Here is a 12,760-nt window from a genome sequence, read left to right on the forward strand (position 1 = left end):
TGTCATTTCCGTCCAAATGCATTAAATTAAATAAATGTCTGACAAACTTTATATCTTTGCTTGGTTTGCTTTGATCGATTGCTCCTGTCTGCCCTGCTGCTGTTTTTTTATTTTAATTTTTTTAATTTTTTTATTGAACATAACAGCAAATACAGTTAAATCTACAATAAAAATAGAATTATAAAAATAATGATAATAATTTAAATCCAATCCAATAATAAAAATAATTGATCCAGTGGTAACATATAAATTAATATAAATTCAATAGAGATAGAAATGCCTCGAGTCCCTTTTTGTTTTCATTATAAAAAAGCATAAATATTATACTTTGTGCACAATGTAACTGACTTTAAAGCTTTGGCATTGTTGGAAGAAGAGATAGTACCCAAATAACGTTTCACGTCATTGCAAAAAAATAATAAAAAGAGGTTTGATATATTTACACTTGTGTACAAAAAATTTGGCTTGAAAAATAAATAGATTTACAAGAAAATACTTGTCTTTTAGATTTTTGTCAGAGTTATAAAAACCAAATAAGACATCCTTAAACCCCAAAGAAAAATTGACTAATAAAGAAGCACGTACAAATAGACACAATTTATTCCAAAAAGTAGCTACATGAACACACTCCCAAAAAAGGTGAGGTACAGACTCGTCTTCCACTCCACAGCAGGAGCATATAGGGGATCCAACTCAGGAAACATTTTTTGGATAAAAAGATTGACTGGGTAAAATCGATGTAAGAATGATACCTCTTTAACCTTATTAGTGATTAAATATTTGTTGGATAGAGACCACACTTTCTTCCAAGGAATATCATTAAGACAATTACTCCAATATGATATTATAGAGGGGACAGTAATAATATCATTCTGAAAAAGTTGTCTAATCTTTCTATTCCTAAGAGAGGGACTAGATAAAAAAAACAGATCTTCCCTATTGCCGTCTCAAAAGGATGTATCCAAGAGGTAGAAGAGAGTAAAGAATCACCTGATTTTTTCAAAAGTGCAATAGCACCACTGGGGATGGCATCCATCACTATGGCAAAGTCTCGTGGGGTGACAGGAATACAATATTTAGTTAAGAATTCAGAATAAGAAAACAAATGACCGTTTGAATTTACAAGTTGAGAAACCAAAATAATATTATTATTAAACCAATCTGAAAAGAAGAGTGTCTTATTTTTGTATCGGATATCATGGTTATTCCAAAGAAAATACCTGTGGGGGCTAAAATTATGTTTGTAAATGAAGTGCCAGGCCAACAGCACCTGCTTATGGAAATTTGATCATTTGATGGGCAATTTAGAGTTCCCTTTCGAAAGGGAACTCTACACTACGTCAGAATGACGCTATGGGGAACGCCTCAGGCGTGACAGGTGTCTGAAATAAATATCAACTCACGTCAATTATGTTGACCGGCGACAGCCCGTGAATCATCAGCAGGGCCGGCGCTAGCCATTTGGGTGCCCTAAGCACAAATGCTTGGTGGTGCCCCCCCCCACCACCACCCCCACCAAGGGGATAACAACCATTCAGAATTTCTTAGTTAGGTTCTCTTTACTTCCAAAATAACTGCTGCAAATAAATAATTTTACATTAACAATGGCACCAAACATGAAAAGAAATAAATAATATAAAGGTTAAAATTATAAATACCAAATACCACCACAATTACTAAAAACACAGATTTGGAACTGAACAATGTAAACACAGAAAGTTAAAAGTGCAAAGGTCAGGCACAATATAATGATTCTGTACATAATTTGACAACTCTGTGAATATGAAAATATACAAACACTGAGATTGTGGTTTTTTTTTTTTTTTTTTCTTCTAATTGCAGTTTCAAAGTTTAAAAAAATATATATATATATATTAGCCATGCAGGGCTAAAGCCCCGGATCTTTTGCACTACTATAGCGACGCCCCTGGACATGCATAGGCGTAATTTGCGGGTAGCACATGTCCCCACCACTTTTGAAACATCTCGCGGCACGAATGTACCAATACAAACAAACAAAACATCTCCAGTTAACCAGCAGAGCATTCATTTAATTCGTTTTTTAAATAAGAGTCGATCTAGCGCTGAAATGTGTTGTTTTTTTAAATCAACTGATCAAAGTGCTCGTTGCCGAGCGATCAGTGGCGCGGATACTATGTTTGTTTCTGTCTCGCGCACAGCCTTCACTCAGACGCGCGTTTCAATCCGTTGTGGAGAGACTCTCTATTCGCTCCGGTACAATTAGAAAACAAAAAGCACAAAAAGTGTCCCTGCCTGATATACAACCACTAAAAAACATAATCGGTTTTGATGAGAAAAAAAAAAAAAAACTATATGAGTGCGGATTAGAACTCAGAACCTCTGACACGCTTGGCAAAAATTCTACCACTGGACCACTTAAATACACACATAGTCTTCGTCGGATCAACATATAATAGGCCTCATTGAACGACCACTTAAACCCAATATTAACATGCTTTAGACATATTTTATTTGTTATTTATACTAGTACCCTATTGTGATGATTTTTCACGATCCAGATTTTTTGGTGCCCCCCAAGCACTTGGTGCCCTACGCGCAGTGAGTGATGTGCGTGTGCGGAGCGCCGGCCCTGATCATCAGCTTGATTGATTAACGCGCAACCTGGATGTATAAAGGGAAGCCTTGCATACATGACAACATCTTTTCGTCTTCAGGGACTGTTTGTCTGTATTGAGAATATCGCTGAAGCGCGCGGGAGGCTCTCGAGAGAGCCTCTTGTGCAAACTGTGAGCGTTTTTTATTTAAAAATGCTCCGCTTTCGCGGATCCTTTTCTCGAGGGAGGAGGGTTCAGCATCTGAGCTGTGGTGCGTGAGATCTGTGAAACAATACTGTTTGGGTACGAGGCGTTCACAGTCAGTTCCTAAGGGTGCTGGCAGTGTTCATTAAGAAATATCTCGGCGCGCGTGAGAAAGAAAAAGTCCGTGCGCTGTCGGATGTTTCAACCTCGCACCTGTTGACTTTCTTCTCGAGGGATGAAAGCCAAATATTTTTTAACGGCTCTTTTCTCGCGCTTGCCGAGGCAGTGTGTAGATTACGAGAACGTATAAATGTTAAAACAGTATTCTCTGGTGAGTATGGCTGCATTTAATTCTATGAATTAAAATGATGGAATATTATCTGACTTTTAAGAAGTTAGATATTTAGTAATTCAGCCTATCATCCAGATCGCGTTATCCAGTGTTTTTGGCTGCATTTTAATTGAAAAATGAGCAGTGAACAAAAAGAGCAGGTGTAATTCTGGTCTTTTTGTAAAATGTGAAATTAACATATTTCTGTTTCTTTTCAGACCACATCTCCTGTTTTAGAGTCTGGGGCAAAATGTTATGGGAGTAAATCTAAAGATTTTTTCGATGGTCAGGTAGTAGGTCTTAACAGGCCTCCTTGACCAGACAGTCCCCATTTTGCAACCGGACAGTGCTTGGGCCTCCCTGAGGTGAGCTCCCAGGAATTGACTGTCAAGGAGTAATGTGGTTATCAGGTTATAGGCCTCACTAGGCCTTCCTGAATATGAGCTTCCACATACTATGGTTAAATGAGCTCCCACATATTATGGTTATCAGGTCATAGGCCTCACTAGGCCTTCCTGAATATGAGCTCCCACATACTGTGGTTATCAAGTTATAGGCCGCTCCAGGCCTTCTTGAATATAGCTCCCATATAATGTGGTTATCAGGTCATAGGCCTCACTAGGCCTTCCTGAAAATGAGCTCCCACATACTGTGGTTGAATATGAGCTCCCACATTCTGTGGTTATCAAGTTATAGGCCTCACCAGGCCTTCTTGAATTTAGCTCCCATATAATGTGGTTATCAGGTCATAGGCCTCACTAGGCCTTCCTGAAAATGAGCTCCCACATACTGTGGTTGAATATGAGCTCCCACATTCTGTGGTTATCAAGTTATAGGCCTCACCAGGCCTTCTTGAATATGAGCTCCCACATACTGTGATATGAGCTCCCACATTCTGTGGTTATCAAGTTATAGGCTTCACCAAGCCTTCTTGAATATGAGCTCCCACATACTGTGGTTATCAGGTCATAGGCCTCACCAGGCCTTCCTGAGTATGAGCTCCCACATACTGTGGTTGAATATGAGCTCCCACATACTGTGGTTATCAGGTCAGAGGCCTCACCAGGCCTTCCTGAATATGAGCTCCCACATTCTGTGGTTATCAGGTCAGAGGCCTCACCAGGCCTTCTTGAAAATGAGCTCCCACATACTGTAGTTGCCAGGTTATAGGCCTCACCAGGCCTTCCTGGTTATGAGCTTCCACATGTCAGGTTACAGGCCTCACCGGCCTTCCTGAATGTGAGCTCCCACATACTGTGGTAATCAGGTTACAGGCCTCATCAGGCCTTCCTGGTTATGAGCTCCCACATACTGTGGTCGCCAGGTTACAGGCCTCATCCGGCCTTCCTGGTTATGAGCTCCCACATACTGGGATATCAGGTTACAGGCCTTACAAGGCCTTCCTGAATATGAGCTCCCATACACGGTGGTCGCCACGTTACAGGCCTCGCCAGGCCTTCCTGGTTATGAGCTCCCACATACTGTGGCGCCAGGTTACAGGCCTCACCGGCCTTCCTGGTGATGGGCTTCTACATGTCAGGTTGCAGGCCTCACCCGGCCTTCCTGAATGTGAGCTCCCACATACTGTGGTCATCAGGTTACAGGCCTCATCCGGCCTTCCTGGTTATGAGCTCCCACATACTGTAGTCGCCAGGTTATAGGCCTCACCAGGCCTTCTTGGTTAGGAGTTTTCACATGTCAGGTTTCGGGCCTCGCCGGCCTTCCTGAATGTGAGCTCCCTCATACTGTGGTTGTACATGAGCTCCCACATACTGTAGTCGCCAGGTTATAGGCCTCACCAGGCCTTCTTGGTTAGGAGTTTTCACATGTCAGGTTTCGGGCCTCTCCGGCCTTCCTGAATGTGAGCTCCTACATACTGTGAGCTTCCACTTACTGTGGTTATCAAGTTATAGGCCTTACCAGGCCTTCTTGATTATGAGCTCCCACATACTGTGGTTGAATATGAGCTCCCACATTCTGTGGTTATCAAGTTTTAGGCCTCACCAGGCCTTCTTGAATATGAGCTCCCACATACTGTGGTTATCAGGTCATAGGCCTCACTAGGCCTTCCTGAGTATAGCTCTCACATACTGTGGTTGAATATGAGCTCCCACATTCTGTGGTTATCAAGTTTTAGGCCTCACCAGGCCTTCTTGAATATGAGCCCCCACATTCTGTGGTTATCAGGTCAGAGGCCTCACCAGGCCTTCCTGAATGAGAGCTTCCACATATTTTGGTTGAATATGAGCTCCCACTTACTGTGGGTATCAAGTTATAGGCCTCACCAGGCCTTCTTGAATATGAGCTCCCACATACTGTGGTTATCAGGTCATAGGCCTCACTAGGCCTTCCTGAGTATAGCTCTCACATACTGTGGTTGAATATGAGCTCCCACATTCTGTGGTTATCAAGTTTTAGGCCTCACCAGGCCTTCTTGAATATGAGCCTCCACATTCTATGGTTATCAGGTCAGAGGCCTCACCAGGCCTTCCTGAATGAGAGCTTCCACATATTTTGGTTGAATATGAGCTCCCACATGCTGTGGTTGTCAGGTCACAGGCCTCACTAGGCCTTCCTGAGTATGAGCTCCCACATACTGTGGTTGAATATGAGCTCCCACATACTGTAGTTGCCAGGTTATAGGCCTCACCAGGCCTTCCTGGTTACGAGCCTCCACATGTCAGGTTACAGGCCTCACCGGCCTTCCTGAATGTGAGCTCCTACATACTGTGGTCATCAGGTTACAGGCCTCATCTGGCCTTCCTGGTTATGAGCTCCCACATTCTGTGGTTATCAGGTCAGAGGCCTCACCAGGCCTTCCTGAGTATGAGCTCCCACATACTGTGGTTGTATATGAGCTCCCACATACTGTAATCGCCAGGTTATAGGCCTCACCAGGCCTTCTTGGTTAGGAGCCTTCACATGTCCGGTTACAGGCCTCGCCGGCCTTCCTGAATGTGAGCTCCTACATGCTGTGAGCTTCCACTTACTGTGATTATCAAGTTATAGGCCTCACCAGGCCTTCTTGAATTTGAGCTCCCACGTGCGGTGGTCGTTAGGTCACAGGCCTCACCGGCCTTCCTGAGTTTTAACCTTCCACAATTAGTGGTCACCAGGCTTTAGGCCTCTGCGGCCTTCCTGGTTATGAGTTCTTTCATGTCAGGTGGCAGGCCTCACCAGGCCTTACTGAATGAGAACTCCCACGTATTGTGTCTATCAGGTTACAGGCTTCTTCTGGCTTTCCTGATTATAGGTTCCCACGTACGGTGGTTCCCTGGTTACAGGCCTCACCAGGCCTTCCTGGGTTTGAGCTTTTACATGTCAGGTTACAGGCCTCATCCGGCCTTCCCGAATGTGGGCTCACACATACTGTGTGATGAAGTACGAGCAAATCTTTACTTCATTCCTTTTTGGTACATACGTTCCGTACCTTTTTTAAACCATGCTTATGGTAAGTCACACGACTTATGTCTTGTGTATTTTCTAAATCCATTTTCTATGGTAAGGGTCATGTGCGTATCGCTTCTGTCCCTTCCTATGTGGCTCAGACCCTGGTCTTACTTCCTGTCGTCACTTTATTACGACAGATGTTTTTCTCTAGCTAACTTCCACATTCTGATGAGCTCCCACACACTGTGGTCACCGTGTTACAGGCCTCACTGGCCTTTCCGAGTATGAGCTCCCACATGCTGTGGTCGCCAGGTTAGAGGCCTCATCAGGCCTTCTTGGGTTCAGAATGGCTAAGTACATGCACTTTCTTTCATGTACTTTCTATTTCCATTTTTTATGGTAAGGGTTGTGCGCTGTACGCTTTTTCCCTTTCTGAAAGTGAGCTCCCACATCCTGTGGTCGCCAGGTTAGAGGCCTCACCGGCCTTCCTGATAGGAGCTCCCACATGCTGTGGTCACCAGGTTAGAGGCCTCACCGGCCTTCCTGATATGAGCTCCCACATGTTGTGGTTGCCAGGTCAGAGGCCTCACCGGCCTTCCTGAAGGTAAGCTCCCACATATTGTGGTTGAATACAAGCTCCCCCATGTTGTGGTCGCCAGGTTAGAGGTCCTACCAGGCCTTCCTGGAGGTAGCTCCCTTTAGGCCCTCACAGGCCTCCTCAGTGTTTTGAAACACAAACACTGGGTAGATCCATGGATCGAGTAGAGAGACTCCCCTCGCTGGCAAGGGTTGTAAAGCACTATGCTGAGTCATACTCTCCAGGATGTCCCGTCTCTGAGATCCGGGCTGAGTGGTTCACTGCCTGTTTTGCAGTCCCTCGGGTTGGATGCCTTCTTTAGGCAAGTGTCCAGAGGCTCTGTCTTCAGACAGACAGGAAGTGGCCAGACTCTAGTGTCTTATGTAGTGACACCAGGTCAGGCCTGCCTGGTGGTATTTCAGGTGGCACGCTCCCCTGAATAGTGACTGGCTGGGAGTCCCTTGGGCCCCCTAGCCACACTCCCTAGAAGGGACCCCTTCTTTTGGAAGCTGTGGTCCTAAGCCTTTGAGCTGGCCCAGATATACCCCCCATTAACTATGTTCTGGCGGTTTCTTGGTTCATTAGCTTGGGTGATGACCGGTAGGGAGTGCTGTCACTGACAGCCCGATGTGACCTAAGGGTGAGTGGTTCCAGTGTTTTCTGAATTACTGGTTCGGACAGTTGTCACTGCCTTTGGGCATGCACTCCCCTCAGCATGGTGGCGTTGGTATATCGTTCCCCATAGCGTCATTCTGACGTAGTGTAGAGTTCCCTTTCGAAAGGGAACGTCTCAGGTTACGACTGTAACCTATGTTCCCTGAGAACAGGGAACGAGACACTACGTCTTCCTGCCATGCCTCGGGGCCTGCCTGCAACAGTCCCTTCAGACGATAGGATGTTGTCATGTATGCAAGGCTTCCCTTTATACATCCAGGTTGCGCGTTAATCAATCAAGCTGATGATTCACGGGCTGTCGCCGGTCAACATAATTGACGTGAGTTGATATTTATTTCAGACACCTGTCACGCCTGAGGCGTTCCCCATAGCGTCATTCTGACGTAGTGTCTCGTTCCCTGTTCTCAGGGAACATAGGTTACAGTCGTAACCTGAGACGATATTATGATTACATACTAACAGAAAGGGGAGACCACCAACTCTAGAAAAAATATAATTGGGAATAACATTCCATAATGAATCAGAATCGTTCAAAAACTGCCTCAACCAATTGATCTTAAACATATTGTTTAAAGAGGCAAAATCAAGAAAATTTAAATCGCCATGTATATTCAAAGCTATTTATGACAATAGATTTCTTGATGTAATGTCTTTTGTGTTTCCATAAAAAATCAAAAAGCATTCTATCAACCTTTACAGAAAATGTCTTATCCACATGCAAAGAATCTAGAAATACCCTCCGGTTTGGCGAGGAGTGCCCTTCCTCGTAAAGACAAGTCTCTTTGGAGCCAGGAATTAAATTTTTTCTTAGCTTTAGTAAATACTGGATCAAAGTTTAATTTTCCCCTCAGATTGACATCTTTACAAATTGTAACACCAAAATAATTCACTTGAGACTTAACAGGAATATTGTGCAGGAATGGAGCAGAACAAGACTTTAGGGGAAGAAGTTCACATTTATCTAAATTCAAAGAAAGGCCAGAAGCTTTTGAGAACACTTTGATAAGATCAAAAGCGATAGGGATCTGCAAGTCGTTTTTTAAAAAGAGTGTGGTATCATCAGCTAATTGAGTTATTGCAATGTGTTTATCTGCTATATTAACCCCTTGTAATTTACTATTCAACAGGGAAGTAGTAAGGAGTTGAGCAGCCATCAAGAATAAATAAGGCGATACCGGGCAACCTTGGCGAACCCCTCTAAATACATTAAACCTTGGGAGAAGTGTCAGATTTCAGATTAATTTAGCAGTGTACATTTTTGTATAACGTACGGACAGTTTTGCAAAATAAATCACCAAAACCGAATTTATAAAGGGATTGCAAAATAAATTCATGTTCAAGGGAATCAAAGGCTTTATAAAAATCTAAAAAAAGAATAAAACTTTCGTCTCTAATCAGATCATTATTGTCCAACAAATCTTAAACAAGGCGTATATTGTTAGCAATATGCCTCTTTGGGATGAAATCTGACTGAGTTTCGTCTATTATTGTACTCAGAACCATGGTGGCATTCAAGGGGGCTTAAAAGTGTCTTGTTATTTTGTACGTGTGAATACGGCAAATCTCAGATATTTAGCCAATTACCTCTGTTTTAATAATCAGACTGGCGAGATTGTGTCGTGCATCCTTAGGAGAAGGACTGCAAAGCGATATAGTTTCCTTATCTATAAACGGAAAAATATGAAGTAAGAGTAAATAGAAGAATCAAATGTTATAATGGCCATTTAAAAAGACTAAATGAGAAGAAAAGGTATTTGAAACCTAGAATAGAGAAACAGCCAATGTACATCTTATCAGTCCTTAGCCAAAAGCCTTTTCATATTCAAATGTATTGACATGAGAACAAGTAGAGATCTGACCATGCGTTAAGTTGTTCCAAAGACTCTTCAGAGACTGAAAACAATATAATTTGACTTGTATTGTTAAAGAATATAATTATAACTTGAATTATAATAAACATTATATTACACTCGCAGAGTAGGATAATAATTGGAGAAGTGTAACTTTCGTCATTAAAATTGAATTTCTAAAAAAAAGAATTTAATTTGTGTGCTACCCAGTGCCAAAAAAGGGGCGGGGTACGCCTTGATTTTTCACCGTTAGAAAACACGGCTAGAATTGTGGCACAGGTAATAGCAAACCAAATTGTGCAACAACTAAAATGTAATCTAATCAGAGAAGTAAATTTACAAGGAGGGTGTGAAATGCTAAACAGCAGACAGAAGTACCACAGTTTTTTGCAGGTCAAAAAATATCTGCACTAACTAAAAAGTGTGAACGACACCATAAAAAGCAAATGCTGACCAGACAACCCACAGATCTGGCTGTAGTGAGAGAAAGCAATGAGCATTGCACATGCAGCGGACTGAAGGCTGAACTGAAAGAGCAGCTTCAGGTGTCACATGCAACACACTGAAACAACAGCAACAATTCAGACTTGGTCAATAAAACTCAGTTTCATGTGACATCTGGAATTAAAAATTGCAACTGACATGATAATGGAACAAGTAAAAGAATTCCACACGTCTGAATTTAATGTTTTTGAAATATTGGAATTATCTGTGGTACGCTCTCCTCTGTTTTCTGTCTCAGGCTTACTTCTGCAAATCCCTCGGAAGACATGCCAGGAGGGGCAGGAGCCCACCTGGAGCAAATCCAGGACAGCGGAATTGTTAGAACATAACCTGAGACTAGGGAGATGGGTGAAAAGGCATTATAAAAGGCCTTTTCACACGTCACACTATCACATTACTGCATAAATATGGCCTCCCAGTTTAGAACTGGAACTAAATTTGCAACACAATTGTTATAGATTAGATTCAACCCATCTCCTAGACATGAACACTGAACACACACCTCCATCACTATACCCTCACAACTGAACACTACACATCATACGAAAATGTATCATCTTCACACAAACAGATCCAGAAATCTTTAAGACACGTAGGATGGTCATGACAGTCTAAAAGAGACACACATAGCATACGCCATTCACAACACACTGCCAACTCATTGGAAAACACTGAAATATACATATGAATGACTACAGTCACAAGTCAATGATGCAAAGCATAAAGCAGAGACAGACCTGCTATAAATTTTAAAAATGTTCAAACTTTCTGATTGTTATTAAGGTGGTTGGAAAATCAGAGGGCCCCTGATTTCTCAACTTACCACTAATAACAGAAATATCATAAAAACGGAGAGATCTGAAGTGTGAGAACTTCCATCAATTACAAAATTTACAATTTAACCCTGTCGACTGTGACTTAGCCAGCTCTCTCTCTCTCTCTCTCTCTCTCTCTCTCTCTCTCTCTCTCTCTCTCACGCACACACACACACACACACACACACACACACACACACACACACACACACACACACACACACACACACACACACACACACACACACACACACACACACACACACACACACACACACAAACAACACTGTTGCAAGGAATGAACAATTTCCATTCTTATATGCCTAAACATGTTCCAAGTCACTTCTGGCTTGCATTGGAAGATTCATGAACAAAGTGATTACTATATACATGCATTTCTTCCTAATTGTGATCGAATATTATTATTGCTGTTATTTACTGTATTTAGGTTACACCGACCTCTTGCTGTATTTCCTTTGAATAATTCAGACCAAGAATATTTAAATTCCACTAACATTTAACATCACAGTGGTAGTGAAGAATTGGATATTTAAAATGAGACCATTCTACACGACCCTGAGAAACATTTGAGACTAGATGTACCATTCGCACTTGCTGACATGAACATGATATTTTATATTAGACATGACATGAGTTTGTTTTGTTGCATTATGTGTCCCCATGCAGTTCCATACGACTTCAAGTTCATAAGTGCTCAATCGTGAAGTGGACATTTAAGATGCTTTTCAGGTGTCTCAGGCTTTTTACACAAAGCAGTGTGAACCAAAGGAGAACCCCTTCATCCACTGAGGTCTGCCCAGACAACTGCACCACTGGAGGTGACATGATCGGTCAAGAAGGGTCAGATCATCATCGTGGAGAAGGTGCCAGAGAAGCAGGAGCTTCTCCATGGAGGAATGACACGCCAACTGAACAAGTAACAAAGGTCCAGATTGACTCTACGAACTTTGCTCACATCTCAAGATCACAGGAAGAAAACCTGAATGCTTTCATCCACCTGCTGGACTCAAGCAACATACACCTGGTGAGACCAGGTGTTCTGCAGGTGAACACAGTCCTCTGAACTTCTACAGATGCTAACATTGAAAAGACAATTTTCTCAAGGATTACATCAGAGGTTAATCAGTGTCTCCATAGGAGCTCATTTGAATTTGACCCACGGAGTCAAGGAGGGAAAACTGTAAGAACTGATAAATTAGGAAATTCCAGACAGTCTGTTTTGGGGGTGGCCAGGCCCTGAGAGGACAAAAGGACCTCTCTGGAGATTATCATTTGATTTGGCTCTCGTGCACCATCTCACCTCTGAGTCATCTTAATCTACATCTCCTACATCTGAGGCTGAGAGAGAGAGAGATCTCCTAGCCTCACGTATTTCTTAAAGTTGGGTTTGCATCTTCTCTCTATTTCAGAGCATTTGATGTTTTGTATTGATTATCTTTGAATTGATTATGAAATTGGCATGATACATTTACCTGACATAATAAATTGTTACATTTGATTATTCTAACTGACTTGAACGGAATAGTCAAACATTAGCTCACTTTTAGTGAGGCACAGATATTATTAAAACCTTTCATTTATGGAGTCAGATGAAATAAACGAGTAAATATATGATTAATATGAGAAAAGGACAGTAACACGTGATACCTTCCCCGTGTATTGGCGAACCGGCAATTGGACCAATATAGCGGGCCTTACACAGCACAGCAGTAATGACTTGACTATGACTATGAACTTCTTTACTAACAAGATTGATAATATCAGGGATAAAATTATAACTATGCAACCGTCTACTACAGTATCACAACATGCATTGT

General features: G+C 42.3%; 1 protein-coding gene across 1 annotated transcript in view; it reads left to right on the plus strand.

The window, feature by feature from the left end:
* Positions 1 to 12,006, plus strand: part of LOC308706831 (alpha-tectorin-like) — a gene marked incomplete at both ends in the record, with an annotated part of 30,729 nt that extends 18,723 nt beyond the window's left edge. Inside the window, 2 exons of the mRNA XM_081392697.1 lie at positions 10,346 to 10,424; positions 11,610 to 12,006. Of these exons, the coding sequence (XP_081248823.1) occupies positions 10,346 to 10,424; positions 11,610 to 12,006 (476 nt within the window). The remainder of the gene's footprint in view (positions 1 to 10,345; positions 10,425 to 11,609) is intronic.
* Between the last annotated feature and the right edge of the window lie 754 nt (positions 12,007 to 12,760).

The sequence above is a fragment of the Scardinius erythrophthalmus genome, assembly GCF_964197995.2.
Source record: "Scardinius erythrophthalmus genome assembly, chromosome: 18".
NCBI classification, from domain to species: domain Eukaryota; kingdom Metazoa; phylum Chordata; class Actinopteri; order Cypriniformes; family Leuciscidae; genus Scardinius; species Scardinius erythrophthalmus.